The sequence below is a fragment of the Otolemur garnettii genome, unplaced genomic scaffold (genome assembly GCF_000181295.1).
Source record: "Otolemur garnettii isolate 467f Iridium unplaced genomic scaffold, OtoGar3 scaffold00108, whole genome shotgun sequence".
Taxonomy (NCBI): Eukaryota; Metazoa; Chordata; class Mammalia; order Primates; family Galagidae; genus Otolemur; species Otolemur garnettii.
In genome coordinates, this window is record NW_003852503.1 from 6,349,084 (window position 1) to 6,375,379 (window position 26,296).

Below are 26,296 nucleotides of genomic sequence, written 5' to 3' on the forward strand. Positions count from 1 at the left end.
CCTAAGGTGGTGGGTTCAAATCCAGCCCAGGCCCGCCAAATAACAACGATGCTGCAACCAAAAAACAGCCGGGCGCTGTGGCGGGCACCTGTGGTCCCAGCTACTTGGGAGGCGGAGGCAGGAGACTCACTTGAGCCCAGGAGTTGTAGGTTGCTGTGAGCTGTGATGCCACAGCACTCTACCCAGTGGGATAGCTTGAGGCTCTGTCTCAAAAAAAATTGGTACCTTTGGGGTGACGTCTGTGGCTCAGCAAGTGCCCCATATACCGAAGGCAGCGGGTTTGAATTTGGCCCCGGCCAAACTGCAACAGAAAAGTGGCCGGGCATTGTGGCGGGCGTCTGTGGTCCCAGCTGCGGGGAGACTGAGGTAGGAGAATCGCCTAGGCCCAGGAGCTGGAGGTTGCTGTGAGCTGTGGCGCTACAGCACTCTACCGAGGATGACAGAGTGAGACTCTGTCTCTAAAAAAAAAAGAAAGAAAAATCAGTATCTTTAAAACCACAGGTCAGGAACTGAAATTATCAAAGAGAGAAGGAGAAGCCCAGAACCCCTTTCATTGCTTGCCTGCTGTGGTCACGTGAGCCTTCTTGCAGTTCCCCAAACGCACTGAGCTCTTTCCCACTTTGCAATGCTTTCCTTTCCTGGAAATTTCCTTCCAGCACCTCATCCTAGCAAGCCCGCCCCGAGGCTTCCTCATCCTTCCGGTTTCCCCACACTCATTTCCTCCCGAGGAGCCTGGCCGGGCATCTCATCACCAGGTGGGAGTCTCGCCCTTACACCTCACTTAGTGTTCAGGCACTGCATGTTGCCACTTCTTTCGAATGGTTTTATCTTGTCCCCCTCGTCTTTCCCTTTACTGCTGGATATAGCTCTGTGGGGAGAAGAAATTAGTTGGGCACTTTGTTCATAGCCTTTTATTTTTCTCTTTATTGTTATTTTCTGAACTGTGGAGGGTGACCTAAATGCTGACTCAGCAAATATACAAAAGGGTTGCCTTTGCCCCAATTTCAGGGAACACAGAGTGTGCACACATGTGCTGACACGCACACACACATGCACATGCATGCCTACACAAAAATGGTGTGTATTGGAGAACTTTTTTTTTTTTGAGACAGAGTCTCATTTTGTCACCCTCAGTAGAGTGCAGTGGCATCACAGCTCACAGCAACCTCAAACTCTCGGGCTTAAGTGATTCTCTTGCCTCAGCCTCCCAAGTAGCTGGGACTACAGGCACCTGCTACAACGCCTGGCTATATTTTGTTGCAGTTGTCATTGTTTTTTAGCAGGCCCAGGCTGGGTTCAAACCTGCCACACTCCGTATATGTGGCTGGCTCCATAACCACTGTGCTATGGGGCTCTGAGCCATGTATTAGAGAACTTTTTTTTTTTTTTTGGCTGGGGCTGGGTTTGAACCTACCACCTCCAGCATATGGGGCTGGCACCCTACTCCTTTGAGCCACAGGCGCCACTCTAGAGAACTTTTTTTTTCACTGAAGCAGGGATGTGATGCTTTCAGAGGTACTTAGACATCTTCCCCGAGGTCTGTGAAGCAGGCTGCAGGTTTTTGCTCCTCCATCCAGAGAGCTACCACAGTCCCAGCTCATCTGCAGAAGCTTCGTGGCCTGGGGATGGGGATTACTCCTTCGTCAAGAGGTGTCCCTTCTCTCATTTCCTTTCCCTTTGGTTACCGCTGTGTCTAGCAGCCCTTCATTGAATTCTCCACACAGCAATCTTACCAGTCAGTGCCATTGGCTTATTATACTTCGCACCACTTCTGCTCAGTTCCTCCTCATAGGAAAATTCCAAATCATGGTTGGAGCTCATTTTGATTTCTTTCAAAATAATTCCTTCCAAAGGCTTCAGGGTTCGTGTTTTCCTTTCCATTCTCCCTGCTGGGTGAGCCTGCTGGTGGGCAGGAAGTTAACTCTCTTCTGTCAGGGAAACAGCTTGGATGAGAAGACTGGCACATTTTCTGTTCCTCCCCATATGTGTCCCCTTGGCTCTCCTTTGATAGGAACTGAGCAGCCTCTAAATGTGTCTTTTCTTGATTTTTGTCTCTTTGTATGAAAACAAAAATATCCATGGAATCATGTTCTCTTTCAGTGACCTCTTAAAATTGCTTGAGCAATGTACAAATAATGAATGGGGGGGTCCACGTGTGAACCTGGACAGCCAGGGCTGTTGGCAAAGCTAGAAGGGGGGGATGAGGAAAGAGCAAGCCCAAAGGACATCGAAGGAGACAGGTGTACTCTGCATTGGCCTCATAATCACAGGGGCCTGCGCAGCAGCCAGCAGCAGCCAGCAAATGCAGAGCTCAACTTTTGTGAAGGAACTAAAGAAAGGAAAAGGAGGAAATAAATAAAAGGAAGCAGGAATCGGCTGCTCAGACAGGGAACCAGTGGGAAAATTAAGAACAAGAAACACCCCATTTCCTGTTTATGGTGAGCAGAAAGGAAAGACTTAGGGGTTCCCCTTCTTTCTTTAGAAAGGATGGGAGGAGGACATCTGGCAAGGGGGAAGGGATTCAATAGGAGAAGGGCTGGCATTTATTGCAGTAGGAAGATTGCAGAATGCTTCTGAGTTGAGCTAAGTAGGTAACTAGTGGATGTTTCTGGTAGCCTTGGGGATGCCATGTTGGTTTGAGCGGATAGCCTCAGGATGCTTTGTCTATGTTGGATCATCCAGGGAGGGGGTATTTATTTTATTTTGTTTTTAGAAACAGAGTCTCACTCTGTTTGTGAGAGTGCCCTGGCGTCGTAGCTCACAGCAACCTCAAGCTCTTGGATTTGAGGCAACCCTCCTGCCACCCGAGTAGCTGGGACTACAGGCATGCATCACAATGCCCAGCTAGTTTTTTTTTTTTTTTTTCTGTTTTTAGTAGAGATGGGGTCTACCTCTTGCTCAGGCTGGTCTCAAACTCCTGAGCTCAAGCAATCCACTTGCCTTGGCCTCCCAGAGCTCCAGGATTACAAACATGAGCCACTCTGCCTGGCTGAGAAGGGTGTTAGTACTTGGTGATTAATGCTGATTTTTGTTGTTGCGGGTATTTGTCTAAATGATGTGTCCTCTTGCCTTTGACCTCTATAGATTATTCCTTGGGCCTGAATGACTTCACTGTTTCCTCCCCTGAGCTAATAGTCCATGTGGGGGATTCTGCTCTGATGGGATGTGTTTTCCAGAGCGCCCAAGAGAAACGGGTGATCAAGGTAGACTGGATGCTCTCCCCAGGAAATCATGCCCAGGTAATGAGAGGAGAATGTCGCTGTGGAGTAGAAGCCCCAGGCTGATGGTATCAGGACAGCGGGGAGGGAGAGAATCAGGCATCAGGTGCCATGAAGAGGGGGGCATTGCAAGAGCCTGGGGGTTGGAGCTGTCAGAGTGGCCTCCTCCTAGCTCAGCCACTTGTGGCTACAGACTCAGCAGGGCAAGTTACTCAACCTTGCTGAGCTTCAGCTTCCTAATTTATGAGGAGACAGGTAATAGTAACGATGATAATGCTTAACTCTCAGGCAGTTGGGGGTGGGGCTGTGGGAGACGGGCACAAGACCTTTTGTTAATTTCCTTCCTCTGTCCCTTACCCTTTCTAGAGTAGCACAGATGGGAGAGAGGAGTGATTCCCAGAGTCCAGACAGACTCGCCCTGACCTAGGGATAAGAGCAATGTCACAAATTATCTATTTGGGGGTGGAAAAGAAGACAGATTTTTTTCCCCCAGCATTCTACTGTCCCATTTGTGTGCCGGGGGAACCATCTTTTTCTCCCTTGGGGCTGCTTTAATTGCTGGGATTAGCAGATGCAGCCTGGCTGAGGGAGGGTCTTTCCTAGAGCTCTTTGGAATAGGAAACAATGTATTAAGCCTCATCAGGATGCTGGGGAGATACTTGTTATGTCCGATCCTTTGTGAAACATGTTGCAAATATACTTTGTTACTAACAATAATGTCCCAACATTTGCAAATGAAAAAAAAAATTTTGTAGTTTAGAGGATATTCCATGTTATCCCTACAATGTGGTTCTCAACTCAAATTTTTATTACTATAAGAGGAATAGACCCAGGGTGCAATAGAAATAAGAATTCCCCAGGACTCCTCCTCCCGCCCGGAACCCTTTCCTGTTGATGACTTCTCTTTTTGTGTGATGACAGCTGCCAGCAGGCTGTGCCAGGAGCAGGTTGTGCCATCCAAGCTGGGGCCATGGCAGAACGGGGTGAAAATGAGAGATGGTTTTTGTTTATTTTTTTTGAGAGATGTCTTTTCAAGACTGGGAGTTGGAAACCCCAGCGTGATCCTCAGAGCAGGTGTTTCATTTAACCTTAAAACGTAAGAAATAAAAACGTGTGAACCATATTTGTCCCTTTGCATTTGTAGAAAGCACAGACCTTGTGCAAGTTCGAATAGTGCCTGGCACCATTTTTAACTGAGTACCAAGTATTTTTCTTTTTTTAACTTTCAGGTTAAGGTGAGGGTACAAACAACCAAATGGCAATATTTGAATTTGTTAGGTAGAGTCCCTCTTGTAGCTATGTCCTGCACCCAAAAGGCATGTCCTATGCCCCTACGTTGTGAGTACCAACTGTGTTTGACCATCATGGTGGCGATCATTATGCTGTCTCCAAAACGGAGTCTTCTGGATTCATACTCCTAGGTCTAGCAGCTCTTTTGACCGAATGTCGTGTTGCCCTCCAGGATGAATATGTTCTGTACTACTACTCCAACCTTACCGTGCCTATGGGGCGCTTCCAGGGACGTGCGTTGTTGGTGGGGGACATCTTGCACAATGATGGTTCTCTCCTGCTCCAAAATGTGCAAGAGGCTGACCAGGGCATCTATACCTGTGAAATCCGCCTGGAAAAGGAGAGCCTGGTGTTCAAGAAGACTGTGGTGCTCCATGTCTTACCAGAGGAGCCCAAAGGTACGTGGGTGCTGCTTCAGAGAGGGGCCAAGGGGTGAGAGATTTGATGCGCGAGAAGCAAGGGGGCTGATTTTGTTGAACAAATACCGGCCTTTGGGCTAAGTCCTTACCACTGCATCAGTCTTCAGTAAATGACAATAGTTATTTTATTAACTAAAAATGATTAAATCATTACTTTATTATTACACTGATTTCTTCTTCATGAAAGCCCTGTGAAGGATGCATTATTCTTTCCATTTTACAGATGAGATAACTGAGGCTTGGAGAAATTAAGTGACTTGTTTAAAGCCACATATTTATTAAATGGCATAACCAGCACTTGAACCCTGGCTCCTCTGACAACAAAGCCTGTGTTCTTTTTACTATACTGATAGCTCCCACCGATTATCCACATTGATGCCACGTCCATGTTTTATGTCACATACCTGTGTTAGGTGTTCAGGGGGTTATAAAAGAAAGGAGCAGATCTTTCTAACTTCTTTGCACTTCATTTTCCTGTTTATGAATGGAGGCTGTGGCGTTGGCTGATGGATGGTGTTAGCATTGTGCACTGTAGAAGCAACCCTGGTGCTCCCAGGAACCTCAGGGCAGGAGGGGAGAGAACAGGGCCAGGGTGGGTAGAAGACTCAGATGGGACCCCAGGCTCTCACCTCCATTCCAACCAAGTCCTTTTCCTTTCCCCTGTTTTATTCATTGAGATTCTATTTGTTTGTTCCTTTAAAATAATTTAAAAGTGAGTATATGAGCTGTGGTGGCTCAAGTTCTGGTAGGGGAGGATGGGCCCAGGTTTCTTTCCTTCTTTGACCAAGTATTAGTTGAAGGGAATGCAGCTGAGACTATAACCAAAAAGGGCATTGTGCTTCTAGAAAAATTTCCCAGATAAGTATTGTAAACAACAGTAGGAGCTGTTGAATCAGGCTGTAGAGAAAAGGGTGGAGAGATTCAACCAGTTGGCATAGAAGTTGAAGGTAAAGTTCTTCTCCCAGAATCTAGACTATGGAAGCACCGAAGTAGTTCTAGATGTCAGTGATCATTTCTTATTTAGAGATGGTGACATTCTTGGGAAGTTTACTTTACTAGTGAAGTCAGTCACTACCGAAATGGCCTCCCGTGAAGCTGCCCATTCCTCTGAAGTTCTGAAATCTTTCATCATGTACATAACTCCATGCCTCTCTTTTATAATATACTAGTGATGTCCAAATTAACGACATCCGGTGTCTCTGAAATTTAGTCTTGCTGTATTGATATATTTATAAAGAAAATATTATAACTGAAGAAAAGTTTGCAAGCCTCAGAACTAGATGCATTCTTTTTTGGGTTGCAGCCATCATTGTTGTTTGGTGGGTCCAGGCTGGATTTGAACCCCCCAACACAGGTGTATGTGGTTGGTGCCTTAGCTGCTTGAGCCATAGGCGCTGAGCCAACTAGATGCATTCTTTATGAGTGTAGAATAGAATGAACCACCTTGTGGCCTCAGGAAAGCCTGCAGTCTAGTTAGAGAGCTGGAATCTGGGGCCTCCTCTTCCCAGCTAGCTTAGGCCTCAGCCTCTTAGCTCTGACAAACTCCTCCCAAGCACCCCATCCTGTTCTTTGGTGACACTCCTTACATGCACGCAGTTGCGTCTTCCCTGCTCGCCCGGGTCTATAGTCTTTGTCCTGTGGCCAGCCCTGGGCACAGGGCCGGGCACAGAGTAAGCAATCAACAGACATTTGTCTAAGGAATGAAGTTCTTGCATCAGCATCCTTCACTTGAATCTGATTTATAAAAAACAGAGTTGTAGAAGGTGGCCTCTGGCCCCTTTCTTCATTTTTCCTCTTTTTTTGCCATTTTTCTCTTACTTCCAAAGCTGTGGTTCTTCAAGAAGAAACAAATCAGGCTCGGCGCCTATAGCTCAACCGGCTAAGGCGCCAGCCACGTACACCTAAGGTGGCGGGTTCGAATCCCCAGCCGGGACCCGCCAAACAACAATGACGGCTGCAACCAAAAAATAGCCAGGCGTTGTGGCGGGCGCCTGTGGTCCCAGCTACTTGGGAGGCGGAGGCAGGAGACTCGCTTGAGCCCAGGAGTTGGAGGTTGCTGTGAGCTGTAATGCCACGGCACTCTACCCAGGGGGACAGCTTGAGGCTCTGTCTCAAAAAAAAAAAAAAAAAAAAAAAAAAGAAACAAATCAGATGCCTGTATTCCCCCAGGATTCTCTTTATGTATCCTTTTTTCTGCCTTTGTTCTCTAAGGGCATGCCTGAACCTTTGTCTTTACAAGCATAGACAGCCCTTTCTTGCTTAGAAGAGACAGAGAAGAAACCAAAGCAAATTGTGGTATATGTACACCATGGAATATTATGCAGCCCTAAAGAAAGATGGAGACTTTACCTCCTTCATGTTTACATGGATGGAGCTGGAAAATATTCTTCTTAGCAAAGTATCTCATGAATGGAAGAAAAAGTATCCAACGTACTCAACCCTATTATGAAACTAATTGTTAACTATCATAGGAAAGCTATAATCCAAATGGAGTCCAAGAATATCGGGAAAGGGTTGAGGGAGGGGAGGGAAGGGGAGAGGATGGGTGGAGGGAGGGTGATTGCTGGGACCATGCCTATGATTTATCCTATAAGGGTACATATGAATCTTTCTAAATGTCGAATATAAATGTCTTAACACAATAATTATGAGAAGGACATGATGGCTATGTTGGCCAATTGGATGAAAGTATTTCAAATTGTATGTGGAAACAACACACTGTATCCCATGATAGAATTAATGTGTACAAATATGATCTAATAAAAAAAAAGAAAAGAAACCAAAGCAGCCAATTATAAGAGGTGAATAATCCAGGGAAAAAGTCTAGAACAATGTTAGGAGTAATTAGATACTTCCTGAGTAGCTAGCAGAGCAATTAGTATTGTTTTTTTCTTCCAGCCAAAAGGGGATCCAATCCAAGCTCTAACAATTTTGCCGAGTGGTCCAGGGCTAAGTTGTTCAACTTGCTCTACATAGATAGTCTCTGTCCACTTGGAAATTCAATTTTGCAGTCGTCTATAATTTTCTCTATAAAATTTATCCTTCAGTTTCTAATTTTTCCATGATTCTACTACTTTAATTCCTTTTTCATAGTTCTTACTGTACATACTAGAGATAAAAATAATAATAACACTAATTTCCTATACTTTTGCTCTGGAATCAGCTGCCCTTATGTGAGATGGTATGTTATAGTGAGTAAGAAAGCTCAGACCTAGTGGCACCTGTGGCTCAAGGAGTAGGGCGCTGGCCCCATATACTGAAGGTGGTGGGTTCAAACCCAGCCTCGGCCTAAAAAATAAAGAAAGCTCAGACTTTATTTCCACACAGGCATGGGTCTGAGTGCTGGCTCCTCTGTTACCGGCCATGAGGCTTTGGGCTCTTTCTCTTTCTTCTATAAAATGGGAGAGTAGCAGTGAAACCTCAAAGTAGTGTAATGACTATGATATATTGTGTACTACACATAAGGCATCTAGCACCTGCCTGGTGCCTTGAAAGTATTCTGAATATCCAGTTATTATTATTGCATTTAAAAAATAGAATTTAGTACTTGATGTGCTGGTAGATCTAGAGGGAGTTTCCTTCCTTCCTGGTATCCTTTGGAGTAGATTTTTATTATTTTCAAAATAATTTTCTTCACTGAGTTTCGAGTTCATACATTTTCTTCTGCTTTCCTCCCATCTCGCAGCTTTCCTGCTGGGCAGGAAGTTAATGTTCTCCCAGGGCAACAGATTGGATGAAAGGTCAGCTTGTGTATTCTGTTTATTCCCTCATGGGCTTTGCTGAATGCTCTTTTGGAGGAACTCTGTCCAGTTAAGACCTAGGCTTGTGTCTCCACATATACCATCCTGCTTCTCATCTCTTAATCAACTTTATGGTTGATTTGGGTATTGCATGACTGAAAAAATTGGAAACATCTTTCTACATCTTTTCTGTCTTATGCATGAAATACATGATAGGTCAGCTGCTCATATAAATACGCAGAAGGGAGAGCCTCGCAGTTGGAAAGCCAGATCAGAGAAGGGGGGTCAAGTGGGGAGGGTGGGGGCAGGAGAAGGCAGGCTTGAAACAGAAGGCAAAGTCAGGGGAGAGCTGTCTACTGTCTTGGCCTAACTCGTAAGGAGTCCCATGACCTGTACGGGAGCCAGAACCAAGTCTTAAGTCAGTCCCAAGACAACTCATAAAAAGAATAAAAGAAGTCTAAGAAAGCGAAGAATGATTCATTTTTTTTTCAGTGAGGAGACTTGGTGGGCTGTATGTAAGAATCAGAGTCATGTAACCTTCCACTTCCTGTTTATGCTAAGCAGAGATGGGTGTCTAAGTTGAGGAATAGAAAGTGGGGGCTTTGAGATTTTTCATACAGATATGATGTGGCTTTGGAGTTCATGGGAGGAATTCTGGAAAAGAGGAAGGAGAAGGATAAAGGTGACCATAAGTGTTTCTTGCAGTACAAAGGCAGCAGAAACCCTCAGGGTAGGCATATGTGAGCATAGACCAAGGGCCCTCAAACTTTTTAAACAGGGGGCCAGTTCACTGTCCCTCAGACCATTGGAGGGCTAGACTATGGGCCCCAGGACAAGTCGACTGCTAAACAGGACAGGCAGCGGCGGCTAAAACACCGGCAGGCTGGATAAATGTCCTCTGCGGGCTGCATATGGCCCGCGGGCCATAGTTTGAGGATGCCTGGCATAGATGGTCCCCTTGGGGATGACCATGTTGGTTTGAGTGAGCAGCCTCTGAGTACTTTGTCCACATAGAATCATCTGGATTAACTACAGAGGGAATATATGCAGGGTTTGGTGGCAATAGTCATGTTTGCTGCTCAGGGTATTTGGCTAACTATTATCTTTTCTAGAAATGTGTTGTTTTCTATAGTTTATCCTTTGGGTCTGACTTGATTTACTGTTTTGTCCTCAGAGCTCGTGGTCCATGTGGGTAATTCAGCAGTGATGGGATGTGTTTTCCAGAGCACAGAAGAGAAACACGTGACCAGGGTAGACTGGATGTTCTCAGCAGGCGAGCAGGCCAAGGTAACCAGAAGGAAGCGTCACTGTAGCGGGACAGACAGGAGAAGAGCAATCGGGCATCAGGTGCTGTGAGGTGGTGGTGTAAGAGCCTGGGCTTCGGAGCTTGTCAGACTGGGCTTTGTCCTAGCTCAGCCATTTAGCTGAGCTTCCTAGTTAGAAAGATCACTCCAATCAAGATGGCGATGATGAAACTTAACCTTTATTTTATTTTATTTTTTTAGAGACAGAGTCTCACTTTATTGCCCTCAGTAGAGTACTGTGGCATCACAGCTCACAGCAATCTCTAACTCCTGGGCTAAGGCGATTCTCTTGCTTCAGCCTCCTGAGTAGCTGGGACTACAGGCCCCCTCTAGAACACCTGGCTATTTTTTTGTTGCATTTTGGCTGGGGCCAGGTTCGAACCCGCCACCCTCCATATATGGGGCTGGCGCCCTGCCGACTGAGCCACAGGCACTGCCTGATACTTAACCTTTAAATACTAAAATGAGATGGTACAAGTAAAGCATTTTGTACATGACTTGGCCACTGCCTTTTAGTTTCCTTCTTTCTCCCTTTTCTCTTTATAGAGTCCATGTGAGAATGAGAAGAATGATTTTTGTGGTCTAATCAGGAAGGCAATAAGAACATAGCCATTCTTATTCTTATTTGGATTATTTTTGTGAGTTTTCATTTGTGCTCCATTGCGCCATCTACAGGATGGAGGGAATTTTCCTCATCTTCATGGCTGCCTCATATGTTATCCTGGGGGCCAGGGTGAGGGGTATTTCATGGGAACTCTGTAAAGCAGTAAATAGCAAATTAATTCACCAGACCAATATATCTCAGCCATGATGTGGTGATGTCTTTGTGTGTCAAGACGTGTTGTGAGGGATAGCCCAGCTATCTTGCTATTAACAAAGGTCAAGATGCAAAATGTTTAAAAGATTTAACTTTTATAAATTAAAACATATTCCAGGTCATCCCTCTAAGAAATCATTTACACTCACTTGTTTCCTGTATGCTCTCTGCATGGGTCAGAAAAAGCATGGTGGTAGAATCTGGGGAATCATATGTAGTTCTAAGTTCACCGCTAAGAGCGCGTCATGCATTTAAATGTCAGCCATCAAGTGATTCACAGCAGAAAATAGGATAAGGGTTGACATTTTGAGGTTTTGACTTTGAATTGCAGTAGACAAAAGGTGAGGGGCCAGGTGACTTCATTTGGGTTTGTACATGTATCTGCATACATATTACCTTTTCTTAAAAGCTCTTTTGATTGATTGATCGACTGGAAATGTGGTCTCATTATGTTGCCCAGGTTGGCCTTAAGCTCCTAGGTTCAAATGATTCTCCTGCCTCAGCTTTCCAAGAAGCTGGGATTATAGGTGCATGCTATAACCACTGCACCTAGTTAAAGCTTTTCTTCTTCTTTTTTATATTGGCATACCTTTATAAAAATTTCAATACTCAGTATTTTTGGAAGCATCTGTTGTGAGAATGATTACTCAAAGCCCCTGTCTTGATAGGGGACTTACAATCAAGATGGAGGGAGATACACAGTAAAATAATAAAGAAATAAATATTCACTACATCAGGTAATAGTGAGAGCTATGGAGAACAATAAAGCAGGGCTTTCTGGTTGTTATTTAATAGAGGTGGTGGGGGAGGCCTCACCGAGAAGGTAATTTGATCAGAGGTTAAAGGAGGTTGGGGGTGTGTATGTCTGAAGGGGAGAGTGTTCCAATCATAGGGCATAGCAAGTGCAAAGGTCCTGAGGCCAGTATTTACAGAGCAGCAAGGAGGTTGGTGTGGTTGGAGTGAAGTAACCCAAGTTGTGAGAAAAGAATAGAAGATAAGATGGAGTCAGAGAGGAAAAGGAGATTGGGGGGAGCGATTGTGCAGGGCCTTGTAGTTTTAGTAGAAGTGGGGGGATGGACGGAAGGGTTTTGAGCAAGGGGTAACATGATTTAAGCTACATTTTTAAAGGCTCATCAGATGAGAGCAGATTTTAGTAGAGAGAACGCAGGGGAGCCAAGTATGGAAGCTGTTGCAGGAATCCAGGTGGGAGATGGGGTAGCTTGGACCAGAAAGCTAACAGTGGAGGAGGGAGAGTGGCCAGATTTGGAACACATTTTAAAGGTAGAGAGAGGTGAGGGGATTTGCTGAGGGTTAGATGTAATTCGTTCAAGATTGGGAGGAATTGAGATGACTCCACGGTTTTTAGCCTGAGCATCTGGAAGAAGGCATTGCCATTTTCCAAAATGGGATGGACTGGAAGGAACTGGTTTGGGAGAAAAATGAGGAGTTCAGTTTTAGACACCCTTCAGATGCCTGTGCAAATCCACGTGGAAATGTCACACAATGTACAAGGTGGACTTTTCTTTATTCATTGGAGAAGTGCAAAAAGTGAAAGTCCCTCATTCTCACCTTTCTCATTCCTCTCTTCAGATGAGAATATTGTTCTTGGTTTGGTGATGTCCTTTTAAGCACCATGCACACATACACGTGTGTATCACGACTCTGTGTCAGCTAATTTTTTTTGAGAGTCTCATTTCGTCTCCCTCAGTAGAGTCGTGTGGTGTCATAGCTCACAGCAATCTCAAACTTTTGGCCTCAAGCACTCCTCTTGCTTCAGCCTCCCGAGTAGCTGGGACTACAGGTGTCTGCCACAATGCCTGGCTAGTTTTCTTATTTTCAGTAGAGACAGGCTCTTGCTCTTTCCAGGCTGATCTCAAACTCCTTTTTGAGTTCAGGCAATCCACTTGCCTCGGCCTCCCAGAATGCTAGGATTACAGGAAAAAGCCACTTCGTCCAGCCATCTAATGCTTCCTGGTAATGCCTTTCCTTCTTTCACAGGGCAGGGCCTGGGCATCCTGAGATTGCCACCCTCTTCCCTGTACTCTGCCCCGCCCCCCAAGTCATCACAATCTCATACCTTTTGTCTTTTCCTTCTAGGAGGAGCTAGTGCTACGCTATCACTCCAAACTCAAGATACCTGTGGGGTACCCCCAGAACCGGGGAAAGTTCCAGAACCAAGGCCGCTTCCAGAGCCGTGTAAACCTGGTGGGGGACATTTCCCACAATGATGGTTCCATCATGCTTCAAGAAGTGAAGGAGTCTGACAGAGGATTATACACCTGCCATATCCACCTGGGGAGCCTGGTGTTTAAGAAAACTGTTGTGCTGCATGTGATCCAGGAAGAGCCTCAAGGTATCTACACTTGGGTAGGGAGGGCTAAGGGATCTCCTCGCTGGTTAGTGGGGCCGGGACTAGCAGGGGCTGGAGGGGCAGAATGGAAGGGGCCTCCCTCAGGTGCTGACCCTGTATTTGCACAAGCCAGAGCTTTGCAATGCCTGTTACAGTTTGGCTCTATCGGTGCCCTGCCTGCCTCATTCCGGCTCCAGCCCCGGTGCTAGGCTGAGGCAAACAGAGCTAATATTTAGGGAACAGCAGCCTTCTGCCAGCCCCACTTACGGCAGTGTCGTCAACTGGCGTAAAGATACGGGAACTCAGGGATGGACTAGAATGGACGTCCAAAGTCATTTTACTTGGCTTTAAGGGAGATGCTGTGTGCTCTGTAGTGGGAGGGAGAATGGTCCCCAGAAGGTGAGAGACAGCAAGGAACAGAGACAAAACAGGAAGGCACCAGAACCAAAAATGGGGGGGGGGTCTTTTGGTCAAAGGTTCTGGAAACTGTGCATCAGGGTCTCTAGCCTGTGGGAGAATAAAGACTTAATTGTGTTGATGGAGAGAGGTTGGTGAGTAAGGGGTTAAAGTCAAACCACAACCCAGTTAGCAGACAGGATGTGGCCTGTGGACTTTGCTTCTAATAGGGCCTTAAGGGGCTGGCTGCAGTCGCCTGGGGGTTGGGGAGATGGGGCTGAGGATGGAACATACCTTGGTACTCAGGCCAACGACTTAGGTCTCTGGGGACACCCTCTCCTTAGTAACAGGGAAGCAGGACAGGTGGTTTTCTTATTTCTATGCTTCACTCTCAGGAGTCTTTCCTTCCCTTCATAGAGAAAATGCAAGTCATTATAGAGGCTCTACCCACAAATATATCCACCTCTCCCCCATTCTTACCTCTGTCCCTTCAGCTCTGGGCTTATCTGGCCCCCTGTGCTGAGGAATCTCCTCACATGGCCACAGTCTCACTTTTTGTTGGCTTCAGCATACAAAAATTTGCCCAGTTCAGGGCAGTGCCTGTGGCTCAAAGGAGTAGGGTGCTGGCCCTATATACCGGAGGCAGTGGGTTCAAACCCAGCCCTGGCCAAAAACTGCAAAAAAAAAAAAAAAAAAAAAAAAAAAAAATTGCCCAATTCTTCCTCTTACCTATGTCCTTATTTACATCAGCTTTCCTCCCATATTTCTCTCTCTTTTTCTTTTTGTTTTTTTTTGAGACAATCTCACTTTATCACTCTCGATAGAGTGCTGTGGCATCATAGCTCACAGCAACCTCAAACTCTTGAGCTCAAGCGATTCTCTTGCCTCAGCCTCCCAAGTAGCTGGGACTGCAGGCCCTCACCACAGTGCCTGGCTATTTTTAGAGATAGGTTCTCACTCTTGCTCAAGCTGGTCTTGAACTCCTGAGCTCGAGCAATCCACCTGCCTTGGCCTCCCAGAGTGCCTTTCTTTTTATTAAAACAGCTTGCCTGAGATACAATTCATATACTTTTAAAATTCATATACCATATATAATTTATCCACTTAAGATGTATAACTCAGTGGTTTTTAGTATATCTATAGTGGTACAATCATCATAATCAATTAGGTCTTTATTTCTCAGCATAGCCAAATAGCTCACTAGAGGGCCGTGCATGGTGTCTTACAGTCTCTCTCCCTTAACTCCTCAGTGTGCTACATTCTAGTCCCTCCTTCTACCTCTGTACTGGCCCAGACTACGAATGCCACTCTGAGCACCATCCCGCAGCCTTGTTCACCTTAGTGGTAGTGGACACCGTACATACATTCTGTGTTGGCACAGTTATGTGTGTGTGTGAACTCCACCCAATTTTTTTATAAATCCTTTAAATATACTGTGGCCAAACCTATCCCTACTCACCTCTCCCCAGGCTCAGTTAATGCACAACTGTACACAGCTGTCTACCTGGATGCCTGCGGTGGATTTGATTCTTCCCTTCCCTCTGATGACCCCTAACCTGACCATCACCAAGCGCCTCATTTCTGCTGCTCACTCTGGAAGCTGTCTTCCTTCCCGTCTGTTGGTCCTGGCTCAGTTCTGGTTATCTTCGCCTCTGTCTTGGACCGCAGGTCTCTAACTAATCTCTGCTTTCCTTCTCAGCCACCTCCCCTTGTTTTTCACGCTGTTTGTCATGGCTCCTGGTGCCCTCTTTCTAAATCACAAACCAGAACTTTCTATTCCTTGGCTTCTAATCTTTCAATGGTTTTTCCCTTGCCTCCCCCAAAACAGCCAGATTCTTTCTTGAGATAATCAAGGTCCTTCCTGACTTGGATCCTATCATCTTTTCTGACTAATTCGCCACCGTGCCCACAGATGCAAACTTTGTGTCAGACCCACTAAACTATTTCTAGTTCCCGAAGGCACCAGCCGCCCTCACAGGCCTCCAGATCTTGTGCACCACATCCTCTCTGTCCTGCCCCACACTGTCTGCCCCCCAAAACTGGTGTGCCTTTCACATTCAGGTTAAACTTTAAAACCTCTGCTGGCAGATTTTCTTCTGCTCCACATAGAATTGGGCACCCTTTTTTCTGTGCTGCTCTGGGGGTCCCCTACAGATGGTGGTTTTTAGTTTACATGTTCGTCTCCCTACTTGGAGCATGTAGCATTCATCTTTGAATCCTCTGTGCCTAGTGCCATCTGCCACTGAGGAACTGTTTGATATATATATATATATCTACACACACACACACACACACACACACACACATCTTTAGAGTGAATTGAAGAGTGAAGGGTATCGTATGGGCAGAAATGCCTCTGAGGACCTTACTTGGTGTCACCACGGTGGGGCTGAGTGTTGTAATATGTATTCTTTTGAAAACCATCACTCATCCATCAAAAGATCAGCAGCCTCTAAAATGCCTATTATTTCTAGGTCATTTGGTAAACCAAATTTTAAAATAGAATTGGTGATGTGAAAGGAGCTGCCGGTCTAGATGGAGTAGCTAGACTCTTCTCCCACCCACCTTCAGCTGCATATTAGGGGTAAGGAAGGGATTCAGACTTTAGGTTCTTAAACTAAGGGAGACAGTGTCCCCACGGTCCCGATCTGAGATGGAGTCAGGCCTTCTCCCTCTGCCTCCTGACCTGGCTGTTGTTCCTTGCTAGAGAACCGATGGGGCTCTTAGCTCTTTTCTGGAGTCTTGAGACCCTCTTGTTGCTTTTCTCCTTTTCCAAGTATTGGTGACCCCAGCAGCCCTTGGACCTGTGATCCTAGGCGGTTATGAGCTGGTGATCATTGTGGGGATTGTCTGTGCCACCATCGTGCTGCTCCCCGTTCTGATACTGATCGTGAAGAAGACCTGTGGGAATAAGAGGTACAAGGCTGCCCTTACCCCTTGGGTTTGGAGGCTGGGGATACAGGACCGCCCTAACCCTAAGTGGAAGAGAGTGATAGGGTCTTCACTGTGCCATCCTGACCGAAGGAGGATTTTGGTTTTGAGGAGGATGATTTTTAAATGGAATCATCTGTGGTTGTCACGTTAGATGTCGTTGTATAATAACCCCAACTCCTTTGCTCACTGTGACCCTGAAAATACTTGGACATTCCTACACCAGCTTCATTCATTTTGGTGTTATGCAAATATTACAAACACTCTTACACATGAGACTCCAAGTAGAGCATACTTAAGAGTATAAATCTTATGCAAGAACTATCATGGTACCATTCAGGGCCTGAGAGAAACGATTTATCCACACTGTATGTTTCATATAGAAGCTAAGATCTTGAGGGTTGCCATTGGTTTTATTTAAAGCTGCAGTCCCTAACCTCTGGGCCCTGGGCTGGTACTAGTTTGTGGCCTGTTAGGAGACCATAGCAGGAGGTGAGCAGTGGAGGAAGAAAGGCAGCTTCATCTGTATTTATAGCTGCTCCCCATTACAGGCATCCCCACCTGAGTGCTGCCTCCCATCAGATCCACCCTCTCCACACCCTCCACCATCTGGGGAAAAATTATCTTCTATGAAACTGGTCCCTGGTATCAAAAAGGTTGGGGACCACTAATTTAAAGCACCACATTCTAATTAGGAGAGGCTGTTTGCAATGGATGCCTTTAGGTTCCAAATGAATTATTGATGAAATATGTTTTTAAAGGCCTGAATTTCATCAGTAGTTCTCCCAGGGTTTTGTAGACACCCAGATGCGCTGACGTGGACACTAGTATTTCACTGGTTGTTGTAGATCCATGTCCTTCATTAACCCAAGATTGACCCTCTTGTTGAAATGTGTCCACGGGAAAAGAAATCTATGAAATGATGTTGACTTTTGAGTGTCTTTTCCTCGTGGAACGTGGATTAGACAGAAAGCCCTGTGCTTGCTAGGTTTGTGCTCTGCTCCCCAGGGCTCTCTGATTTGTTTTTTTTTTTTGAGACGGAGCCTCAAGCTATCCCCCTGGGTAGAGTGCCATGGCATCACAGCAACCTCCAACTCCTGGGCTCAAGCGAGTCTCCTGCCTCAGCCTCCCAAGTAGCTGGGACCACAGGCGCCCGCCACTACGCCTGGCCATTTTTTTTGGTTGCAGCTATCATTGTTGTTTGGCAGGCCCGGGCTGGGGATTCGAACCCACCACCTTAGGTGTATGTGGCTGGCACCTTAGCCACTTGAGCCACAGGTGCCGAGCCTCTGATTTGGTTTTGAACATGATTGGCCTCTGTAGAGAGCCTTTGCTCTGGTCATCCTGAGATCACTGAATGGAGAGCTAGAAAACTTGGGTTCCATGATTAGCTTACTTCCCCTCTCTGGGCCTCAGTTTCCCTCAAAAGAAAGGGCAGCATTTCCATGTCTAGTAGTTTATTCTAAATAAATAATCAGGTGTATATTCTGAGATTTGTGGATAAACATGGTCACTGCAGCATTGCTTATAATTGAAAATTGGAATCATCGTCAGTGCCTGTCAGAAAGGTAGTGATTCAGTGAATCGGTATTTCTCTCAATGAAGCACTGCACAACCTCACGTAGAATGACATGGAAAGACAGCCAAGGGATAATAATATAGAAGATATAGTATGATGTCATTTTTACAGAAGAAAAAATAATATAATGCTCAGTTCAGGAATATGGACATTAAATATATTTTATGTAAGTTATGCTTGCATTGAGAGAGGTTTGGAAGGATAATTCTAAAATACTACTGGGGGTGTGGTATTTGAGACAAAGGAGAATGTAGATCTCATGAAGTCAGGCCTCTACTGGGAGCTGCAACTTCCAACATTTCTGTGTTCTTTGGATTTTACAGAAAGAATATACAACTTTATAATCAGAAAATAGGGGGAAGAAAGCCTTTCCCTCCTCTCCTCTACACGCTTTGCCTTAGGCCAAAATGGGAAAGCATGTATTTCTAGAAGCAAATGTAGAAAGCAGGGGCTGGAGCTCCCAGCTTGGTGGAGGAGGGTTGGGGATTGGGGGTTGTGGGGATAATTCTGTCCCGCCCCCAGGAAAGGCCAAGACTGGCATCCTGCTGAGCCTCTGCTGCCCCCTGCTGGTGTGGCTGTATCTCCCTCGTCCTCAAATGCTGTCTCTACTCATTCTCTCAAACCCATGTCTTCCTTTATGGACAGAAAGTTATGAGAGTAGTAACAGAGAAGTTGAAGCTATTTTTCAGGCTAAACTATCAATGGAAAAAAAAAACCAAACTATCAATGGACTCTTTGTTCTTTATTAGAAGAAATGCACTTCTAAAGTTTCAGGGTGAGCCAGGTGCCACTGGCTATAGGAATCTGGTGAAAATAGTTCCTTCTCTGTAGTTCCACTCTTCACAAAGCCAGGTAGGGTCTCATGTAGGTACCCGCGAATGAACAGAGCCGACTGGCTAATTCCATATACTGTTCATGCCTTGCAGATCAGTGGATCATACAGCCTTGGTGAAGAGCCTGGAGAACACAAAGAAGGCTGATCCAGAGGTGAGAGAAGAACTTTCCATCTTACTGCTGGGTCCTAGCTGGGGAGGTGGACACACGCTCCAACATGAGACACTAAGTCGAGGTGGGCCTGGGTTGTTACAGTTCCCCCAGGAACTGTGCTTTCATTATCACGTCTCAGCTTATAGGCCTGTGCCTGCCATAGAGCAGGGAAGCAGGAAACATTCATCACTGGAATAAGAGCCTCTGAGGAATGGAGAGGGTGGGAACCGGTTGGTCGGATCAGCCCAGGGCAGTAGATCCTGGCCGTGGGCTAGGAAAGAACCCTGGACTTGGAGTCAGAAAACTCTGCCAACTCCCTGTGCCTCCCCCACAAAATGAGGGTAAGGACAAGCACATTTGGCCAGCCTGGCTCATAGGGTTGTTGTAAGGCTCAATGAAATGGTGATATGCAAATGCTTTGTAATCTACGAGGCGCTGTGTAAATATAACTAAGAGTTCTGATACATTCTGGGGTTAAGAAGTCAATGGGTAAGATTAAATATTCAGGGATTTTGGTATTAGTGACTGAGAAATGAATTAATTTCCTGTAAGTCCTCTTCTCTCTCTTTTTTTTTTTTAATGTTTAAAAAGTCCTCTGTGAATATTTCCCTTTCTATCTTTTGGGCTGGAAAAGAGCAGGGTTTTCTCCCAATACGGCCTGGGGGCCCTCTAGAAACCCAAGTATTTGCCACCGAATAATGCTTTCCCAAAGAGTGACAGGACTATGAATCAAAGTGCCACCGACCTCAGGGATGCCAGCTTCAGAGAGGGCTGGCCCGGACATGTTACCCCTCTGAAGGGGATGATGACAATTAGCTGCTGATTAATGCCCTCCTGCCATGACTCTAATTAGAAGGAAATAACCACAGAATACAAGTAATTTAGCAAGATAAAGACTTCCTGCTGTTACCTGAACACCCATCTAAACAAAGATCTTTGGCTTTGGAAGCGACAGTTTGGTTCTTGAAATACTGCTCTTTGCTGACAGTTCATTTTCAAGAAGACTGAAGACCGAATTATCATTATGGATGATAATCCTGTAGCTATCAGTAACCCTTTGAACCCCACCAGTTTGGTGGCTGATGCCCAGAAAATAAGAGCCTTTTCTCTGGTGTATAAGAGTCACCTGATTTTTCGGAACTTTTGTACTATTTTTTTCTCCCCTGTAGAAGCACATTTATACCTCAATAAGTACACAAGAGACGACTGAGGGAGAAGAACCAAGTGGAAAATCAGAGGCCATCTACATGACCATGGTGAGGACGATCGTGGCCAGCTAGGGGTCTAGAGGTGGGAGGAGGGGCTAGAAGGGTACAGCAAGCTTGTGGGTGGTGGTTGTGGCCAGGCTGCCTGGCCAGGTTGCTGTGGGCAGAGATTTTTCTAAGTAGTGGGAAAGTGTGAAAAATTGAGGCTTGCTAAGTACCGTCACACTTGTTGCCTTCATACCAATCTCGAGGATTAAAGGTCACCAATAGAGGTCATTGATTTTAGCGGTGAGAAGGGGTGAAGAGCAGCCTTCCCCATGGGGAGGGGGAACGCCTTTACTTCACCAGTTTAGTCCTGTTCAGTCCTGATTAAACAAAACCGAGTGAAGAGAGTTCAGGTAAATCCTGAGGCCAACATTGTGTTGCAAGGGATCGTTTTCCCTTCTCTCAAAAGGTCAAAGTAAGGCTCAGCACCCATAGCTCAGTGAGTAGGGCACCAGCCACATACACTGAAACTGGCAGGTTCGAGCCCAGCCAGGGCCTGCTAAACAACAATGACAACTGCAACAACAACAACAAAATAGCCGGGCATTGTGGTGCGCACCTGTAGTCCCAGCTACTTGAGAGGCTGAGGCAAGAGAATTGCTTAAGCCCAGAGTTTGAGGTTGCTGTGAGCTGTGACACCATAGCACTCTATTGAGGGCAACAAAATGAGACTCTGTCTCCAAAAAAATGTCAAAGTAAGGTTCCTTCCAATGCTTAAATTTTTATAGAACCTGTGACTTTTTTTTCCTTTTTGAGACCTCTGGTACAGTGCAGTGGTGTCATCATAGCTCACTGCAAACTCACTCCTGGGCTTAGGCAATCAGCCTGCCTTAACCTCCTGAATAGCTGGGACTACAGGTATGCACCATGACGCCCAGCTAATTATTCCATTTGTATTTTATTTATTTATTTTTAATTATTCTATTTTTAGTAGAGATGGGGTCTTGCTCTTGCTCAGGCCGGTCTTGAACTCCTGAGCTCAAAGGGGCCTCTGACCTCAGCTTCCCAGAGCGCAGGATCATAGGTGTGCACCACCGTGCCCAGCCTGAAACTCTGGCTTTTTATATCTTCACATAACCTGACTGCCAGGCAGGCTGCGTGGTGGGTTTCATACGTTAATATGGAGTCTGGTTCCTACTTTCGCTCTGGTCTGACTTCTGTAGCTCCCCAGGGAAGTGCAGGACCTAGAAAAGGCACCTCGCTGTGCAGGGAGTAGGGGTAGGGACAAAAGGAGCTGGCAGTGAGCTCACTGCTATTTGTTGACTAATTATAGGCACCCGGCCCATTAAGGAGCAGTGTTCTGCTGGGTTCAGGAAAGCTGCCTCCTCTACTTGTGGAATGATGGGCTGTGTTTGTTCCTGTCACACCAGCAGAGAGGACACATGACTCCTAGCTGATTGCAGCTGAGGAAGGTCTGCCAGGGAAATGTGAGCTGGGAGACCTGGCCTGGATCCACCAAGTGAGACATGAGCTCCTCTCTGAAGTTGCAGCTGAATAGTCATTCCCCCCACTGCACCCCGTCTCCTTATTGCCATGTGACAGGGCAGTCACCTGCTACGTGAGCCTCAGTCTGGCTTGTAGAGTTCTGCTGATACAGCTGCCTTGTGGCTACTGCTTAGTGTGACACTGTTTGCAGAAACTCTCGGAGGTGGCTATGACATAGGAGTGACAATTGTCTTCACAGCTCCCTTTCCCAGGTTCAGTGCCAGGTGCTTGCGGTTTAGACTCTGGAAAGCAGCATCGCTATCTTCTTGCACCGGATCCAACAGAGGGTGGTGAGAGGCCCAGCCACAATCTCAAAGGCCTTCGGGGGCCAGCAAGATTATTTTGAAACACCATGTGCCAAGTTAAATAAACCCAGGGGAGGATTCAGGACTGCAGGCACAGAGGTGTTCTCTGCTAGGGCACAGGGGTAACAAAGCACCTTCAATCTATTTTTGTTGCTGGTCTGATTGATTTACATACCTGTAGTGAGAACCCCAGGCTGTTTCTCTTTTCTGAGGCTGTACACACGGTGGTTAAGATCACAAGTGTTGGCGCTGCTGTTGATGGCGTCTCCTTGGACGTGACTAGGTTATGTTCTCCTTCGCGAGGGATGATGGGAAATAAAACTCAGAAATCCAGGAAGTGATGAAAACAGTAAAATTATAATTCTGTTCCGCAAACCTGGTGACTATGAAAATCTACGACATCACCTGTCTTGAAGATGGGCCCGTATCAGTACATACAGATTAATCACCTTCTTTTAGCTGGGCATATCATGTATACAGCACTTTTTTTTCTACTTAGGCACCTCCATTGAGCATTGAAAACTTGGGAAGACTCATTTTTAGTCACTGCATAGGATTTCACTGTATGAATGTGGATACACCATGATTTATGGATCCACAGATCCCAGATACGCATAGCTAGAACACATTTTTAGTATAGTTTAAAAAAAAAAGATCACAAGCTTTGGAGTTGGGCAGACCTGGGTCCAAATCCCAAGTCTGTGACCTAGCAGGTGGATGGTCTTAGCCTCTCTGAGCCTCAGTTTCTTTATCCTTACTACTTAAAATGGGAGTGATAACACCTGCCTCATGGGTGGTTGAGGAGCCAATGAGATCGTGTATGTGAAATTCAGAACTGGGCCAGGCTGGTAAGAAGAGCTCAGTGGATGGTACTGCTATTATTACTAGACTACTTCTATTTTTAATTAAAAAAAATTTTTTTTGAGACAGAGTCTTACTTTATCACCTTCGGTAGAGTGCTGGGGTGTCACAGCTCACAGCAACCTCCAACTCCTGGGCTTAGGCGATTCTCTTTCCTCCTGAGTAGCTGGGACCATAGGTGCCTGCCACAATGCCCAGCTATTTTTTTGTTGCAGTTTGGCTGGGGCCAGGTTCGAACCCCCCACCCTTGGTATATGGGGCCGGCACCCTATCCACTGAGCCACAGGCGCTGCCCTACTGGACTACGTCTTCTAAGTTTCTTTCTTCTCTTTCCCCACAGAACCCAGTTTGGCCTTCTCCGAACAAGCCACTTGAAAATCAGTCAGTTGGGGGAATGCCAAGAACAGAGAAAGCATTTTGAGAAGAGAGGAGAGCTGCGTTCATCACAGCAGGAACAGACTCTCTCCTCCCTGTGTCCTGAGCTGCTCTCACAGTTACTTGACTCTCTGCCCTCTCAGCTGTCCTCCTGTCTCCTTGCTTGGTCAAAAGGCTGAAGATGGAGAGTTTGGAGCCTGGAGGGAAGGCTGGACAGCGCTGGAGGAACAGGCCCTGATGACGGGAGGGGGAGCACAGATGGGACACTAGCCCTGGGTAACCCGGCTCAGCTGCCACAGCGGCCTCACGCAATCCGTCAGATCCCACCCTTCAGATCCGACCCTTCCTGGGGCTGGTGTCCTTTGTGGATGAGTGACTGGGAAGAATCACAGAGATAAAAAACAATCCAAGCAATTCCTCTGGTATATTATCTCTAAATAAATATGGTTTGAGGAAATCGTCCCATTTTTATGCTGTGACTGAGAGGTAAATGGAGTCTCGGTGGGGGATTTATAGTCAGGAAGTTCTGGAGGAAAGCAGTGTGGTGACTCGACCCACTGGGGGCTGGTTTGGGGTCTGGAGGGTGGATGTGTTGGAAGTGGGGTGTGACTGCAGCTCTGGGATTTAACCCACTGTTCCTTCATTCCTGCTGGGGGCTGGCTTCATGAGTGGCTCCTTGCCGGGCCTCAGCACAGGCCTCCTGATTCTGAATTTCTAGGTGGAGGTTAGGCATCCGTCTTTTTCAAAAGTCTTCATGGGTTGCTAAAGTGGACAGCCACTGATTTAGTTCTTGGTCTGACCCGTGAGGTTCCTGTACTTTTGGTTACTACTTTAAGATTTGACAGTGGTCTTAGAAATCCTTTGGTTCTAAATGACTTCTAGCCTCCAAAGGATCAGCCGGGACCAGCGGCAGCCTCCTCTCTCGTCCACCACGGCTCTTTCACACTCCCTGCATCCCTTTCTTCCCACTGAGCCATTCCAGGCCACAGAAACAGGTCCTTTCTGGTTCTCCAATTTCTTCGCCAGCCTCAAGTGGGCCTTCATTTTTGAACAATCCCCTTAGCCCTCCAAACAGGAGGAACCTCTGATAACACACTCTGTATGAACTCTTTCTCGGTTGCCAACTCTTCTGGTTGAGCCATGGATAAGACTCATTATGTGTTTGCTGCTCACCTGTTAGCTCCACATGAGGAGTATGTCAGTGATTCCCCATATGAGTCTTAAAGGCAATAAATATCCTAAGCACACCAGGACACACTTGGGTGCGATCAGTAGAGGGGGAGGAAGACTCTGTCCCATCCTAAGTGGTCATGGAGAGGAAGTGGTTTCATGTCTGTGCTATTAAGCAACCTTCTTTCCTGGAATAAGGGCATTACCTTTCAACTTCCTCAAACATACACGTTAGATGCCTACAGGATACAGAGTTAAGTGGATGGATGGTGATTTCACATCTGCTGTTATGGGCCTAAGAAAACAATTGGGATGAGAGCTAGAGGATGGGCTGGAGCTTATCCACATGATCCTCAGAGGACACTGATTCCGGAAATGTAGGTAAACCCAGATTTGAATTTGATTCATTCAGCATTGGGTTCCCATTCTTTTTTTTTTTTTTTTTTGAGACAGAGCCTCAAGCTGTCCCCTTGGGTAGAGTGCCATGGCATCACAGCTCACAGCAACCTCCAACTCCTGGGCTCAAGCGAGTCTCCTGCCTCAGCCTCCCAAGTAGCTGGGACCACAGAAACCCGCCACAACGCTCGGCTATTTTTTGGTTGCTGCTGTCATTGTTGTTTGACAGGCCTGAGCTGGATTCGAACCCGCCACCTTAGGTATATGTGGCTGGCGCCTTAGCCACTTGAGCCATAGGTGCCGAGCCTTGAGTTCCCATTTCGGGCTCAGCAGCTGTGACTGCAGAGGAAGAAGAGGAAGTCTACCTCTCTACTCCAACCCTACCCCACAAACCTTCCTGTTGTACACAGGGCGTGAAGTCAGGGTTGAGGGTGAAAGTGGGTAGCTGTCAAATCACTAGTTTTGGCTAAAAGCAAAACAGCCCTGTAGGGACCCATGAAAAAGATGTGCTTGCCCTCTCACACTCTTCTCACTCTTGCTCAGGCTGGTCTGGAACTCCTGAGCTCAAGCCATCCACCCGCTCCAGCCTCCCAGAGTGCTAGGATTACAGGCATAAGCCACCACACCTGGCCTATCTTCCCAGCTCTTAGCACTGCCACTCTGGAACTGGCTCTTTTATCTTGTGTTTAATGCTAACCAGTTCATGCTATTCAATCTTAATAGCATAATTAAGCAGTATGGGTGATTCAGTCCATCTCTTGTTAATTTTGATTTCTGTGGGCAAGAAGGCCTTGACTACAATACCTAAGTCCTTCTTCTCATCCAGAAACAGAGAGAGTGAGGAAGCTGAGCTTAGACAAGGGCTTTGTAGAGCTCTGAGGGGAGACATTCTGAAGGGCAAGAAAGGTACTGGAGATTCATGTGGTAGGTCCTTTAGCAATCAGTTTTGTTACTTACATTTGCTGTATTTTCAGTCTCTAGAATACCAGATATTCCCATATTTGAAGGTTTCCAAAAGTATGCAGGCCTTTGCCAACAGAAAGTGGTCCCTTGGGTGGAGGGAGTGGGGCCACTCAGGAACCCTGAAGAATCTAATAGTTTCAGAATTTGGTTATTAAAGTTGAAAACAGCTGGGCATAGTGACTCACACCTGTCCTCCTTGCACTCTGAGAGGCCAAGGCAGGTGGATTGCTTGAGCTCAGTAGTGTGAGACTTTCTGAGCAAGAGCAAGACCATCTCTATTAAAAATGGAAAAACTAGCTGGGTGTGGTGGCGGGTGCCTGTAGTCCCAGCTACTCGGGAGGCCAAGGCAAGAGGATCTCTTGAGCCCAAGAGTTTGAGGTTGCTGTGAGCTATGATGCAACAGCACTCTACTGAGGTTGACAGAGTATTTCAAAAAATAAAAAATAGAATTGAAAACAGT

General features: G+C 46.3%; 1 protein-coding gene across 1 annotated transcript in view; it reads left to right on the forward strand.

The window, feature by feature from the left end:
* Positions 1-23,744, forward strand: part of JAML (junction adhesion molecule like) — a 30,976-nt gene extending 7,232 nt beyond the window's left edge. The window contains exons 3-10 of the mRNA XM_012809562.2: positions 3,085-3,239; positions 4,681-4,906; positions 9,842-9,954; positions 12,886-13,141; positions 16,312-16,450; positions 18,971-19,031; positions 20,201-20,287; positions 23,273-23,744. Of these exons, the coding sequence (XP_012665016.1) occupies positions 3,085-3,239; positions 4,681-4,906; positions 9,842-9,954; positions 12,886-13,141; positions 16,312-16,450; positions 18,971-19,031; positions 20,201-20,287; positions 23,273-23,353 (1,118 nt within the window). The 3' untranslated portion in view covers positions 23,354-23,744. The remainder of the gene's footprint in view (positions 1-3,084; positions 3,240-4,680; positions 4,907-9,841; positions 9,955-12,885; positions 13,142-16,311; positions 16,451-18,970; positions 19,032-20,200; positions 20,288-23,272) is intronic.
* Positions 23,745-26,296: the final 2,552 nt, after the last annotated feature.